This window comes from Mus caroli, unplaced genomic scaffold (genome assembly GCF_978045245.1).
Source record: "Mus caroli unplaced genomic scaffold, Mus_caroli_1 scaffold_1, whole genome shotgun sequence".
Taxonomy (NCBI): domain Eukaryota; kingdom Metazoa; phylum Chordata; class Mammalia; order Rodentia; family Muridae; genus Mus; species Mus caroli.
The window spans coordinates 158,713,633-158,729,801 of record NW_028227256.1 but is presented as its reverse complement, the minus strand read 5'-3'; the positions used below and the strand labels follow the sequence as shown (position 1 = coordinate 158,729,801).

Below are 16,169 nucleotides of genomic sequence, written 5' to 3'. Positions count from 1 at the left end.
CAAATTCCCAATTCCCTATTGCGCCGCGTTGCTCTTCCGTTTTCCAACCGGTGCGAAACTTTCCCGCATACTTCCGCCCACAATAAACATGGCGGAGGCGCCCTCGTCCTGATTGGCCAAAATCCTTGCGTAACTTTGGCGCTCGCCGGGCGTCCGAGGGACTGGCTTGTGGATGTGGTTTGTGTCTGGGTTTGAACCTCAGAGCTGTTTGGATTTGCTCGCCTTCACCTTTCAGGAAAATCCAAAATGGGCCGCCAGGTTTGGGAAAGTTGAAACACGAGGCTGTACCTCCTTATGTTTCTGCTTATGCCCTGGTCACCTTCGAGGAACGTGGGAATAAAGGGAGGACGCGCGCCTGGTGGCCGGCCTTCCGGCTGGGGCGCTCTGACGCTAGCGCTGCTGTTGAGGCTCTTTTGGCATCTTCGGGGCTCAGCCTTGTTTAATTAAAGTGGGAACTGATGCACTGAAGGAAGCAAAGGTTTTCCCCTACCCACTCACCCAAGGGTTCTAGAGACCTTGCAGGTCAATCTACTTTGTAGATACTTGAACGTTCTGCGGAGCAGGGTCTGGATGCATTTGCGTGGGAACTAGAATTTTAAGGGTTCCCTGGAATTCCGAAAACCGAGTTTTGAGCACCACCACACCTGCAGCGTGGGATTCGTGATTGTCTTTCCGGATCCCGGGACTTCAACATGTATCTTGGTTCTTGGTTAAGTCGTCTATGCAGGGGTTTATCCAGACCCATCGGGAAGACCATGCGGCCAATCTGGGGTTCTTTTTCCAGAAATCTGGCGTTGAGTTCACAAAGAATTCCAGGTGAAGGCAGCTACGAGCTTCCGCCTGTTTTTGACAGCTTGTTTCCCCGATCCTAACTATATTTTAACACCAGGTCATTCATTCTCTTGATTAGTTATAATCAAGGTTCCCCCACCCCCGATTATTAAAAAGGTAGATAGTCTGTGTAGTGTATACCATTAATAGAAAAACTAATAATTTGATTAAAATCTTTTCCACACTTTTAATAGTTTATTGATGTACAAATGATTGTTATAAACTATACTTGTACTAAAGTTAAATACTAACTGCACTGTCAAGCAGGTAATTTCTAAAATTATATGTCGCTTAGCAAAATGGACAGCTACCATTTTATGGCCCTTCAAGTGCTAGGTCATGTACAAGGTTTAGATTTCTAAACAGAAGGCAAAATTTTCCTTTGGGGCAGTTATTTGCTTGGACCTTGACACTTGTGCAGGTAAACACAATAGGGATATTGTATAATCTAGGCTATTTTATAAACCACATCAGGCCTGCAAGATGGCTCAGTGGCTTCAGGCACTTCCTGCTAAGCCTGAGTACCAGAGTTGACTCCCAAAACTCACATTGTGAATGGAAGAAGAGAACAGAATCCGACAAGTTGTCCTCTGACTTCCACAGGGGCACCGTGCCATGTGAGTCCACATACCTGTGGGTACGCACACATTAAACACACACACACAAATTTAAAATTTTTATTAACCTCACCCATTCACCTGAAAGAGCTGATATATCATGGAGAGTATTTTTAAAGAAATTCTTACTAATGCCTTTTTAAAGTGATTTTTCCTTCTCTTCTTAAAGAATTCAGTAGCTTTGTTGCTCGGACCAACACATGCGGAGAGTTGCGTTCGTCCCACTTAGGCCAAGAAGTCACTCTGTGTGGATGGATTCAGTACCGCAGGTAAACTGAACAAAATGGTTCAGGAATACATAGAGGTCGTTTTCCCAAACAATTCCAACCTTCGCTAGTTTTTATCCATGCAGAGAGTATTTGCCACTTTTGTAATTTCTCGGAAGTCACTGCCTTTTCCGTTCTGTTTTGTTTTGAAACAGTCTTAATAGCGTTATTCCCAGTAAGTACTAATATCGGTTAAAGGGAATAATAATAAAACATGACCCACCGGAAGACTGAAAGAATCCTGAGCTGAGTTTACAAAGCTCTCAGAAGCAGTAAGTGGGAATAGACTAGGATTCTGTGAGGCAGCTGTGAAGCTGCAGAAGCGTAGGAGAACAAGTTTACTTCATTCAAAATGTAAGTCAAAAAAGCTTAAAACGGGAGCAGCCATCCCTTAGGCTCAAAGCCCATTCATTGCTGTGTTTCTTATTGCTCCCCTCTTCTGTTCTGAAGCATACCAGCATATTAACTCTCTAAAGAAGTTCAAAATGCGGGTTGATGTTTGTCACATGAAAGAAGCTACCTTGGCTCTTAGAGTGTTCAGCATGCTGGATGCAAACATTAATTGTCTTGATAAGAATCTTGTTCTTTTTTTTTTTTTTTTGGTTTTTTTTTTTTTCAAGACAGGGTTTCTCTGTATAGCCTTGTCTGTCCTGGAACTCAGAAATCCACCTGCCTCTGCCTCCCAAGTGCTGGGATTAAAGACATGCGCCACCACGCCCAGCAAGAATCTTGTTCTTAAACTGCTTGTATATAACTGTCAACACTGTGCTGAGTGACAGTGTAGACTCTTACAGGTTTGCCATAGTAACGTTCTTGGAGCATTTTTTTTTTTTAAACTGTATTCTTTCCCTTAATGTCTGCAGTATCATCCTTGTAGAGTCACACAGGAATACCTCTTTGCTTTCCAAAAGGCCTAGAGAACGCACATTGGTGGTCGCCTCTCTTTCCCTTGGTATTTATGTTTATTTTATGTCTATGGGTAGTTTACCTGTATGTATGTTTGGTTGTATGCATATCTGATGCCCATGGAGGCCTGAAAAGGGTGTCTAATTCCATGAAACTAGAGTTACGGACAGTTGTGAGCTGCCATCTGGATGCTGGCAATTAAAGCTGGGATCTCTAGAAGAGCAAGAAGCACTCTAAGTCTCTGAGCCACCTTTCCAGCCCTGGTTTTCCCTTTATAAATAAACTATTTGAAATAAAGAAGAGGGCTGGAGGGGCTGGAGAGATGGCTCAGCAGTTAAGAGCACTGACTGTTCTTCCAAAGGTCCTGAGTTCAAATCACAGCAACCACATGGTGGCTCACAACCATCCCTAATGAGATCTGACACCCTCTGCTGGTGTGTCTCAAGACAGCTATAGTGTATTTACATATAATAAATAAATCTTTTTTTTTTTTAAGATTTATTTATTTATTTATTTATTTATTATATGTAAGTACACTGTAGCTGTCTTCAGACACTCCAGAAGAGGGAGTCAGATCTCATTAGGGATGGTTGTGAGCCACCATGTGGTTGCTGGGATTTGAACTCCAGACCTTCGGAAGAGCAGTTGGGTGCTCTTACCCACTGAGCCATCTCACCAGCCCCCAATAAATCTTTTTTAAAATAAAGGAGAAAATGTATATTATCTCTTTCTATTTAGGGAGGAATATGCCCAATCAAATGTTTCTAATTCTCTAAAATATTATCTTTGGATTATACTATGTGAAAGAAAAGTTTACAAAATTAATAAAATTTTCTTGTGAGGACTTAAGCCAGTGAAAAATATTTTTTTAATATTTATTTATTTATTATTTATTTATTATATTTAACTACTCTGTAGCTGTCTTCAGTCTCACCAGAAGAGGACATCAGATCTCATTACAGGTGGTTGTGAACCACCACGTGGTTGCTGGGATTTGAACTCAGGACCTTTGGAAGAGCAGTCAGTGCTCTTAACCTCCAAGCCATCTCTCCAGCCTGAAAAATATTTTTATTTTCTTAAATAATAGTAGCTTACTGATAGAATGTCTTCCATTCTTGTGATTACGGACATAGGAAAGGATAAGCAAATAGAAGTAAAGTAGGGCTTGCTCCCAGTCAGCCCCACACAGCTTTGCTCTTTTTTATTTTTAAGATTTATTTTATTTTATGTATACGAGTAAACTGTCATTGTCTTCAGACACACCAGAAGAGGGCAGCAGATCCCATTACAGATGGTTGTGAGCCATCATGTAGTTGCTGAGAATTGAACTCAGGACCTCTGGAAGAGCAGTCAGTGCTCTTAACTCTCCAGCCCTGGATTTACTCTTTTTTATGTTGAGCTGATTAATGTAGCTCACTGATTCGGGTTGAAACCTTATAATTTAGACTTTTCCTCTGCAAGGACTCCACATACTCCATTCTACACCACCTTTTGTTTTGTTTGAAGACAGAGTCTTACAGTGTTTGGCCTAAAATTCACTGTATCAATCAGGCTGGCCTAGAACCCACAGAAGTCTACCTGCCTCTGCCACCTGCATGCTGAGATTAAAGACATGTGTCTACATTTATCAGTTATTATAATTGTTAGTTATTCTATAGAAGTAAAACCATACTCTTAAGTTGACTAAAGCTGTCCTGCCCAGATTCCTGCTTGGAACATTAGGTCCCTCAGGGAAGAGACTTCATAGCCAACTGCTTTTGAGAACGGTGGCCCCAGTACGATGTAGCTGGTGTCCTTTGCAGCAAAAATTAAGTCAGGCAGCCCTAACTGTCATAATTAGTAAATCATTGTTTGCACACAGGGTATACTTAAAGATGATTCCAGACCATGTATTACAGCCATAATCCCATGACTTATTTGGCTTTAGTGCATTCAGTTCCTATAAGATGCTGTAGCAAATGAGAACGATAGTTCATCATCTTCTACAAGGAGGAAGAAAGGCAACCCTCCCGCAGAACCTATCAACTCTTACGACTGTTTTGTCCCCTTAGTTGACAAAACCCATAGTCTTCAATTTCCTTTTATGAGAAATTCCTTCTCTAAGTGGCAGGCAAGATCAAGAAACGTTTTCAGAGGCTGGAGAGATGGCTCAGGAGCTAAGGGTGAACCCAGAATTGGGTTCCCAGCATCTGTATCAAACTCATAGCTACCTGTAACTCCAGCTCCACGGGCATTTCATGCCGCGGGCCTTCCAGGAACCCTACATTCACATGTACATACCACACACAGACACGTACTCGAAATTAGAATGAAGCTTTAAAGATAAGTCGTTTTCAGGCTTTTCTTTGTCGTGATTCCAATTTCTAGTTCAATAAAGACCTTTGCTGCTTTCTCAACCGGCTACTGATGGTGCTTTAAGAGCCTGGAGCACAGGTCTGAGAGGCTCCTTTAGGAATTTCTCTGTAAACAAGTGATTGCGTGCTTCCTGACACTTAAAAAGAAATGTTGGCAACAACCACATTGAAAAACTTTAAATCTCGCCAGGCACGGTGGTGCCCATCTTTTTTTTTTTTTTTTTTTTTTTTTTTTTGGATTTTCGAAACAGGGTTTCTCTGTGTAGCCCTGGCTGTCCTGGAACTCACAGGCTGGCCTCGAACTCAGAAATCCACCTGCCTCTGCCTCCCAAGTGCTGGGATTAAAGGCGTGCGCCACCACGCCCAGTGGTGGTGCATATCTTTAATCCCAGCACTGACATGGCTGAGACAAACAGATCTCTGTGAGTTTGAGGCATGAATTCTAGGCCAGCCACAACTAAACAGTGAAAACTTGTCTCAAAAAATGAAAGAAAAATTTAAATCTACTTTGTCATTAATGAGTCACATATAGCAAATTAGCAGCTATATGAATAATTAATAGAAATCCAAGTTGAAAAGAACAGTTTGTCCAGCTGTGGCAATGCATGCCTATAATCTCAGCTACTAAAGAAGCTGAACAAGATGCCAGGTTCAGGTTCATGGACAACCCGGACAACAAGGCCAGACCTTTTCTTAAAAAAAAAGGAAAGGAAAGGAAGAAAGAAAAGGGCATAAGATAATTGCATGAATGCCGCTTATAAAAGTACATAATCATAATAATGGAAACATTTTACATGAATTTTTATTACTGATTTTTATCTTTAAATTTTGAGCTGAGAGACTATATCCTAAAATATTCTTTTTTTTTTTAATCCAGGCAGAACACCTTCTTAGTCCTAAGAGATTGCCATGGCCTTGTTCAGATTCTCATTCCCCAGGATGAGGTAACACAAGATTTCCTACCATTATCTAAAAGCTTCTTTGGTAAGATGGTAGTATAAGCTAAGTAGTTTGATCATTCAGGAATTAGCTATGAATAAAAATGAAGACTACTATATACAACATTAATGCATGATAAACTAAAGAACTAGAGAGATGGCTAGAGCAGTTAAGAGTGCTTGCTGCTGTTGTTAAGGACCAGGGATAAAGTCCCAGCACTCACATGGAAGCTCACAGCCATCTGTAAATCTAGCAAACAGCTAATACCAGAGACAAAGAGCTAATTTCTGTAATGTGTAAAGAACTACACAAAAGGGTTGTGGAGCCAGAGGATACACTAAAGGTGCCTGCCACACCTGAGTTCAAAACCGATACGGTACAAGGAGAAAGACAGCTCCCACAAGTTGTCATCTGACCTCCATATTGGTACACATGGTACACTCATGTGAGTTGCCTGTGTGTGCACACACCTACAAAATAAATGTAATAAATAAATCAGTTACTAAAGAAATCAATAAAGGACCCAGAATGTGAAGATGAAATTTATAAAAAAAACAACCTAAGAATAATCTTTCAAAGAAAATATAAGACAGACATGGAAGCACACACCTATAATCACATCAGTGAGAGGTAGATAGCAGATGCAAGAATATCAAGAACTCAAGATCAGCTTCAGCATTAGAGCCAGTCAAGGCCAGCCTGGGCTACATGAGACCTTATCTCATTTGTGTGTGTGTGTGTGTGTGTGTGTGTGCATATACATACATAGATATATGTATATACACACACATATACATGAAAGTATACCAAAGGGAGAGGTGTGATTAGGACTTTGGTAGTGGCACAGTAGATAAAGGTTCTTGCCACCAAGCTGACAACCCTGGGACCCATGTGGTGGAAGGAGAGAATCAATTCCACAAGCTGACCTCTCACCTCCACATGCAGACTGTGGCATGTGCACAGATAAGTATGCACATACGCACACACACAAAATGAAGCCAGCCTGGCAATTTAGAATCTGTCTCAAAAATAAAAGGTAGCTGATAAGCTAGGCATAATGGCAAGTGCCTTTAATCCCAGCACTCAGGCGGAAGCAGGTGGATCTCTGAGTTTGAGGCACAGAGTCTGCATAGTTCCAGGGCAGCCAGACCTAGATAGTGAAACCCTGTTTCAAAAATAAATTAATTAGCCAGGCAGTGGTGGCGCACGCCTTTGATTCCAGCACTTGGGAGGCAGAGGCAGGTGGATTTCTGAGTTTGAGGCCAGCCTGGTCTACAAAGTGAGTTACAGGACAGCCAAGGCTATACAGAGAAACCCTGTCTCAAAAAAAAAAAAAAAATAATTAATTAATTAATTAAAATTAAAAATAGCCAGTGGTCATGGTAGTGCATACATACAATCCCAGTACTCGAGAAGCTGAGGCAGGAAGGCTGAGAGTTCATGGCCAGTGTGGACTCTATAGAGAGGTCTATCAGAAGAAAGGAGGGAGAGAAGCTGAGGCAGGAAGGCTGAGAGTTTATGGCCAGTGTGGACTCTATAGAGAGGTCTATCAGAAGAAAGGAGGGAGGGAGGATCCTTGGTGGTCTTCCTGGCTGTATTGTATAGAGCTAAAATAACAGTAGGATTTACTAACTCCTGTAATAACATCAATACAGCACATAAGCTGTGAATATCATTTTTCTAAACTGTAGACTTACTGAAGATTTCAGTAAGATCATTTAGTTTTGGAACTTCCCTCCACCCCTTATTTTGCAGTCAGCCGCATCTGTGAGGAGGATTTTGTGTGAAGCCCCTGTGGAGTCTGTGGTGAGAGTATCTGGGACAGTAATCTCCCGTCCCCCAGGACAAGAGAATCCGGTTAGTAGTCGGGGACTGCAACCTTCCCTTTGTACATCTTCAGTGTCTGCGCATAGACTAACAACATAGACCGAGTCCCTATGGACACAGCATTGAGTTCCTCAGGTCCACAAATCACCACACCCACTTAAGCGTGCACAAAAGAATGTCTGTCAACCTTGACAAATACATAACGATATTTGCTGATATAGGAACAATAATGTAAAGATTATATAGATTTTTATTATTCATAATCTACAATATAGCTTGACCCATTTTGCACATGTATACAAATACATGTGTTTTACAAATGTGTATCGAATACCTGTCCTGAAAAATGACTTTCTAAAATAGCTCTTTCTTTTTCTTCTAAGAAAATGCCGACAGGTGAGATTGAAATCAAAGTTAAAACAGCTGAGCTCCTGAATGCCTGCAAAAAGCTGCCCTTTGAAATTAAAGACTTTGTGAAGGTGAGAGTGTCTTGTTAACAAAATCCAGTATCCAGAGGTACCAGGATGTTTAAAGTAAAAGTTTACCTTCTATAAAATGAGTATTTTTAAAATTCTACAGTACTGACAGCTAATTATGTTCTTAAGGTGCAAACAGGTTGAAATGTGATTCTGTCTTTAAGATTTGAAATATTCTATTGTTCAAGTTTTTCCATTGCTATTGTTTAAAGTGTTGAAAGGAAATTTATATTGGAAATGGCAGAGTTGCATAGGGTAATCTTTTTCCTATTAAGTTGAAACTTCTAACAGTAATGAGATAGAATCTCACTATGTAGCTCTGATTGTCCTGGAATTTACTCTGTAGACCAGGCTAGCCTCAAACTCAAAAGTTCTGCCAGCCTCTGCCTCCCACGTGTTGGGATTAAAGGAGTGCACCACTATGCCTGGAATATATACCTAATTTTTAATCTACGAAGGTGTTTGTGTGTGCTCATGTGCACACATGTGTGCTTGTGGAAGCCAGAGGAAAACCTTGAAGGTGATTCCTTGGGCACTGGCCACCTTTTATTGGAATCAGGGTCTCTCACTGTCCTGGAACTCACCAAATACAACAGTCTGGGTGGCTCTGGGTGGCCAGAAAGCCCCAAGGATCTGCCTGACTGCGCCTGCTTGTGCTAGAATCGCAGTGTGTGGCCACACCAACTTTCCACCTCGGTCCTGAGGATTGAACTCAGGTGGCTGTGCTCACAGGACAAGTTTACTAACTGTGATGGTTGGTTTTCAGTCAGCCTGACCCAACCGAGAGTCACGTGGGAGAGGAGCCTCAGTGAGGGTTGTCTAGATTAGATTGGCCTCTGAGCATGCTTTCTCGTGGGGTTGGAAGTGTTTGGTTTTGGTTTGATTTTGTTCAGTTTGGTTTGCTTGGCTATGGTTTGGTTTGATTTCCAGATAGGGTCTCTCTGTGTATAGCCTTGGCTGTCCTGGAACTCAGTCTGTAGACCAGGCTGGTCTCAAACTCACAGAGACCAGCCTCTGCCTCCCAAGTGCTGAGACTAAAGGTGTGTACCGTCACCGCCTGGTGAGAGGAATTTTCTTTTTTTTTTAAAGATTTATTTATTTATTATATGTAAGTACACTGTAGCTGTCTTCAGACACTCCAGAAGAGGGCGCCAGATCTCGTTACGGATGGTTGTGAGCCACCATGTGGTTGCCGGGATTTGAACTCTGGACCTTTGGAAGAGCAGTCGGGTGCTCTTACCCACTGAGCCATCTCACCAGCCCCCGGGAATTTTCTTAATTGAATTAATGGATATGAGAAAGCAAGCCCTGAATGTAGGTGACAACATTCCATGGCCTGGGCTCTGGCCTGAGTGAGGAGGAGTAAGCTAAGCACTGGCGGGCAGCATTCAGTCCTTGCTCTCTGCTCTTGACTGGGGGTGTGATGATCCTGCTGTCTTGCCTTTCCTGCAGTGATGGGCTGTAACCTAGAATTGGGAGCCAAATTCACCCTTCCTCCCTTAAATTGCTTTCGTCAGCGTATGTTACTAAGCAACAGAAGTGGAAGCAAACTCCAACTGAGTGATTCCCCTGCTCTATTAGATTCTTAATTACACGACCACTAAGGCCTATATTTAAGTTCATTGATTGCAAAAATCAATATAATTACAACATTGACCTTATTATGGACAAGAAAATAATTTGCTAAGGTAGACATTCAGAAAAAGAAGTTATAGACTTTTCTTACTATTTCTATTTCTGGTGTAAAAGAATTGAGCTACCCACATTAAAGGACTTTTTTCTTAAGTTCTAAGCACAAAGATGAATACAAGGATTTACAGCCTTGAAAATATGCAAAGCTGAGCTGGAGAGATTAAGCTCAGCTCTTAGGAAGGACCTGAGTTTGTTTCCATCATGTGTACCAGGCAACTCACAATTGCCTGTAACTCCAGCTCCTGAGGATACCTCTAGCTCCAGGGCCCAAGGGCATCTACACTCATGTACACAGACACACACCTACACACACCTCACCACTACTAATAAGTAAATGCAAATTAAGAAAATTAAAGTTAAGTACCTTTTTAATGTTCAAAAATATCTACACATAAAAATCTTCATTTGTGTAGAAAACAGAGGCGCTCCGTTTGCAGTATCGCTACTTAGATCTGCGCAGCTTCCAGATGCAGTACAACTTGCGGCTGAGGTCGCAGATGGTCATGAAAATGCGGGAATATCTTTGTAATCTGCATGGTAAGGGAAGCCTGCATGTTCTGTTTTATTGTATACTCCCTGCATCATTGGGTCACATGTTCCCAAAGTGTATGATCAATCACTGTGATGACTGGGTCACAGACACATTCTTTTAAAGGTAATAATGTCTATTACAGTACTTAGTATTTTTACTAGTAGTTATTTCACTAATGAGGACAGTCTTTGGTTGTCTCTGTGTCATAAGTTTCCTCCCCAGCACCCGCTCCTGCCCTTCTTGAATTCTGGGGTTACAGGTGTAGACTATGATGCCTAGCCAAATTAGCATAATTATTTATCATTCTTACACAGCATTTGATGGGAGGTCTGAAATTTCCCATGAGTCAAGCAGAGCCCTCCTGGGTGCTTGCTCTCATTTCATCCTTGCTATGTCGGCAGAGCATTTCTAACAGCAGAGCGTTGCAGTAGACAGGAATCCATCAGATATTCCAGATCGTTTCCTGTCATGAATATCAGCTTTGTGAGCAGAGTTACAGTTTGTAAAAGTCTTACCTTTCTTGGTATGTTTGTCTTTCTTACCTCGGGTGTCTTCCTAATTAAAGGGAGCCTCTGACTTGTGTTTCACTCTTGAAATACTTGGCAAATTCCTAATTGCTAACTAATTTTTCTCTCTTTTTAGGGTTTGTGGATATAGAAACCCCAACCTTGTTTAAGAGGACCCCTGGAGTATGTATATTACTTACCATTTTACTATTGATATCCTCTTCCTTATACAAGCAATCGCTTTGCTTTTATAGTCACTTGGCCCATTTTAATTTACTTTTATTACTACCTCAGGATCTTATTTTAAGAATTGAGAAAATTATGGGAGTTAACATTTTGAATGTTTTTATTCTGCATAAGTTTCTTTTCCATGAGTTTTCTAGATGCAAATCATTAATGAATGTTTTATTAAAACCTTGTTCATTAAGAACTGTCTTGCTGGGCAGTGGTGGCGCATGCCTTTAATCCCGGCACTTGGGAGGCAGAGGCCAGCCTGGTCTACAGAGTGAGTTCCAGGACAGCCAGGGCTACACAGAGAAACACTCTCTCAAAAAACAAACAAACAAAAAAACCTGTCTGAACTGGACTGAAGGGATGACTCAGCGGTTAAAAGTGTGTGCTAAAACTTGAGCTCCAGGGAATCAGACCTTTTTCTGGCCTGTAAACACTGCATTCATGTACACATCCCCACATACTGACAGAAACATATACCCATAATTAAAAGAAAATCCTTGGCTGGAGAGATAACTCAGCTATTAAAAGCTAAGGCTCACAACCAAAAAATGGAAATGAAATCTTTAAAAATAGAAAAGAATTGTATCAACTAAAAAAATATAAAAATTTCAAAGAGGCAGATTCGGCATCTCTTTCTGTGTGTGCTAGGAGTACCTGTCCTGCAATAATCCTTCCATCCTAAAACCCTAAACCTAAACCTGCTCCAAATTACCTTCCACCCTCTCTCTGAGCTGTCAAGCTGACCACCACCTGCAAAGGGGATAGAATGACCAGGGACACTGACGGAGAACACTTTAGCTTATGGTGGCTCCACACTCCCTCACCTCATTTGTCCCTAGCTTTCTAGATAGCACCTATCCAGGAGTTTTGTCACTGCCGCATTGTTCATTGGGGCTAGGACTGCCATGGTTAGGGGCTGGCTCAAAGGGTGGGATTGCCACTCTGGGAGACTCATTGCATACCACAGGAGCCACTCCAGAGCCGCAGCTCATCCGAGGGGCCTGTTGCCTGAGGGTGGATCAGCCTCATCCTCTGCCCGGGAAGGATCTTTCCACTGTGCCTCTTCCCTATGGATTCTATTGTTTTTTCCTGGACTTTCTCAGGAAATCAGCAAAATGTGGTTGGCTTGGGGCTTGACCCAAGGAAAACAAATGCTATATTAATAAGAAAAAAGAAAAGAACCAGGCGAGGCGATGCATGCCTATAAGACCAGTATTTGGGAAGCTAAGGCAGGAGGATTACAACTTTCAGACTAGCTTTTTCAACATAATAAGATCCTGTTAAAAAGAGAACTGAGACTTTAAAAAAAAAAAAGCCCTGATATTTAATAACTCTTTATTCAATCTGTAGACTTAAAAAAAAAACAGTTTAAGGACTACATACATAGCTCAGTGGCACGGTGTTTGTGTAGCATGTTTGAGGGCCTCAAAACAAAAATCCCTACAGTTTAATGTAGAAAAGCAGTTAAAAATGACCTGCATAGCTGAGTGGTGGTGGCGCATGCCTTTAATCCCAGCACTTGGGAGGCAGAGGCAGGTGGATTTCTGAGTTTGAGGCCAGCCTGGTCTACAGAGTGAGTTCTAGGACAGCCAGGGCTACACAGAGAAACCCTGTCTCAAAAAACAAACAAACAAACAAACAAAGAATGACCTGCATAGCAAATAATGTATAAACTTTGTTGTGCTAATAATAAAATTGAGACTTTGTTTACACACACATTTAATAACTGTTATATACAAGCAGTATTGAAGTCTTAGTTTAGGAGCTACAGAGATAGCTCAGCAGTTAACTCTTTTCAGAGAACCTTATTCAGGTTTTAGCACCCAAGTCAAATAGCTCTCAGCAGCCTCTACCTCCAGCTTCCAAGGTTCTGGTGGCCTCTTCTAGCATGTACTCCTCCTCTTCACACACACAAACGTGAAAAATGTAAATCATTTCTGAGCATGGCCCATGTCTAAATTCCAGTACTCAAGAGACAGGGGCAGGTGCATCTCCGAGAGTTTCAGTCCAGCCAGAGCTTCATAGTAAGACTCTGTCTCTAAATAAAGGTTATTGTATGCTAATTGTTGTAGGGACTGTAAGATGAGCAAGAGCTGTCCGTCAGTGGGAACTCTGTGAGTTCCTTGGAGTACTTAAGCATTAACTTGTACTCATCACTTACCCCTTGAGTTGTCTTATTGTTAATTGTATTTCAGGATTTTGGGTTTGTTTTATGGAAACAGCCTTGCTATGTGGGTCAGTGCCCGTGAACTGACTATTCCTCTGCCTCAGCCTCCTGAGTGCCGCTGGAATTGCAGGCATTTGCCATACCTGACTTGGGTTTTGGGTTTTGTTGTTGTTGTTGTTGTTGTTTTGTGGGGGTTTGGGGGGGTGTTTATTTTTCAATAATGTCTCTTTCTCCTCCTCTGCCACCTCTCTCTCTTTAAAAGGGTGCCAAGGAGTTTTTAGTACCATCCAGGGAACCTGGAAAGTTTTATTCCCTCCCTCAAAGTCCTCAGCAATTTAAGCAACTTCTGATGGTTGGAGGTTTGGACAGGTAAGCAGGCTTTCTTGGGTTTTGGTAATGCTGTTACTCTTCAAAAAAAGGAAGAGGAGAGACCAAGGGGGAGTAAGGACCAAACTTATCTGATCCAGGACTAGGGAGATGGCCCTGTGGGTAAACGCTCTTGCCATGCAAGGCTGGAGATGTGAGTCCAATCCCTGGAACCCACACACAGGTAGAAAGAGGAAACTAACTCAGTGTGGTCCTCTGGCCTCCACACCTACCCCTCACTCGATAATAGTAAAACAATTTTAAAGTTGTCTGATTTAAAGAGGTTAAATTAAATTTTTTATGTGTGTTTTGATATTGCTCATCCCCTAGAAATTATAAAAGTCATTGTTTATTTAAGATCTATTAGGTGGCATTGGGCACAAAGCTAGTAGTTCTTGCAGAGCATTAAAAATAAGATTCTGGAGCTGGGCGTGGTGGTGCATGCCTTTAATCCCAGCACTCGGGAGGCAGAGGCAGGCGGATTTCTTGAGTTCGAGGCCAGCCTGGTCTACAAAGTGAGTTCCAGGACAGCCAGGGCTATACAGAGAAAAAACCAAAAAATAAAAAAATAAGGTTCTGCTCTCAAGTGAATAAGACTAATAAAAAAAATGGGATAATATTTATTTATTCAATGTGTATGAGCACACTGTAACTGTCTTCAGACACACCAGAAGGGGGCATCAGATCCCATTACAGATGGTTATAAGCCACCATGTGATTGCTGGGAATTGAACTCGGGACATCTGGAAGAGCAGTCAGTGCCCTTAACTGCTGAGCCATCTCTCCAGGCTCAATTTCATTAATTTTTAAGATGAATTTTAAAAAGAAGAGAGTGTTGTATGTTAGACTTGCAGAGGCAGAGAGAGCTTCGTTTCTGAAGGGGAAGGTGAGAGCTGGCATGGCACAAGGAGGCTCCGAGCATTCCTGCAGCAATGTTTTAGCTTGGAAAAGTACACAGTAAAGAAATGTGGACTGGTTTGCATGCCCATCTAACATATAAGTATCCAAAGGTGCTATACTTGGAAAGCCATCTGTAAAACACTAGCTCTCATGGGTCACCTATATTTCTGACTAGATTTGAGCATAATAAAGTTTCTGAGGCTGGGAACAGCTTTATAGCAGAGTCCTTGCCTAGCAAGCACAAGGGCCTGGGGTTGAGCCTTAGCACCACAAATAAAATGAAAAAGTAAAGTTTCTCTTAAGGATCATTATTAATGTGTTTCATAGCCTGTACTGCCAACACTGGAGAAAATTGTTTGGTCATTTAAAATAAAGACTAGGTTAATTGTAGTTTTCTATTACAGGTATTTTCAGGTCGCCCGGTGTTACCGAGATGAAGGCTCAAGACCGGATAGACAGCCTGAGTTTACTCAGGTACCTATGTATTATATTACTGGCTCTTACAAACTCATGTTGCTATCCCAGGATGTTTCAGTACCGGGACAGTAACTTTACAAGGTCTTAGAAATGAACTTAAAAGGCAGTGGGTCTCCGAGTCTCATTTTCAGACACACTTCATTTTTGTTCAGCCGCTGCCGTCACTCCTTTCCATCTCCCTGCCTCTGCACAGGTCTGCTTCCTCCCACCGCCCTCCTTCTGCTTTTATATCACAGGCACCCTACCTTTTTATTCCTTTCCCTTGAGGTCTCTTCTTTCCCCTCTTACAGTTCCCTGACCTATGCCTAAACATGTATATGCACATATAAAAATTAAAATCTAGAATCTACCATATGAGAGAAAGCATGGGGTACTTGCCTCTCTACATCTGGGATATATCACCGAACATAATTTCCAGTTCCACTTTCCTACAAATGTCATGATCTTATTTCTCTTTATGGCTTAATAGAATTTCATTGTGTATATATAACACATTTTCTTTAGCCGTTCACAGATTAATAACTGTCTAGGCTGTTTCTGTTCCTTGGCTGCTGTGAATGGCACGACAATCAACATAGAGGAGTGAGGATCTTTGTGCTAAGACTTGAGCTTTGGGGCTGGAGAGATGGCTGAGCGGTTAAGAACACTGGCTGTTCTTCCAGAGGTCCTGAGCTCAATTCCCAGCAACCACATGGTGGCTCACAACCATCTGTAATGGGATCCGATGCCCTTTTCTGGTGTGTCTGAAGACAGCTACAGTGTACTCACATACATAAATAAACTTTAAAAAAAAAAAAAAAAAAAGACTTGAGCTTTGGAGTATTTACCCAAGGGTGACAAAGCCAGATCATATAGTAGTTCTTTTCAGTTATTTGAAAAACCTCAGTACTGATTTCCATAATCACCACACCAGTTTAGAGTCTCACTGGCAGTGAGGAAGGGTTCTTGGTCTCTGCCTCCTGTCTCTGCCAAGCACTTATTATCGTTTGTGTACTTTTATATTTTTTTATTTTTTTAAGATGTTTTTATTTGCAGGGGTGGGGCAATTGGGTCAATGTCTGGTTCTCTCTATGTAGCCT

The 16,169-nt window shown here is 41.7% G+C and overlaps 1 protein-coding gene across 1 annotated transcript in view; it reads left to right on the top strand.

Moving 5' to 3' along the window:
• The first annotated feature begins 148 nt into the window (after positions 1 to 148).
• Dars2 (aspartyl-tRNA synthetase 2, mitochondrial) overlaps positions 149 to 16,169 on the top strand; it is a 36,775-nt gene continuing 20,754 nt past the window's right edge. The window contains exons 1-9 of the mRNA XM_085842477.1: positions 149 to 816; positions 1,618 to 1,717; positions 5,852 to 5,918; positions 7,669 to 7,770; positions 8,124 to 8,219; positions 10,322 to 10,445; positions 11,083 to 11,129; positions 13,610 to 13,716; positions 15,018 to 15,087. Coding sequence (XP_085698603.1) covers positions 693 to 816; positions 1,618 to 1,717; positions 5,852 to 5,918; positions 7,669 to 7,770; positions 8,124 to 8,219; positions 10,322 to 10,445; positions 11,083 to 11,129; positions 13,610 to 13,716; positions 15,018 to 15,087 — 837 coding nt within the window. The 5' untranslated portion in view covers positions 149 to 692. The remainder of the gene's footprint in view (positions 817 to 1,617; positions 1,718 to 5,851; positions 5,919 to 7,668; positions 7,771 to 8,123; positions 8,220 to 10,321; positions 10,446 to 11,082; positions 11,130 to 13,609; positions 13,717 to 15,017; positions 15,088 to 16,169) is intronic.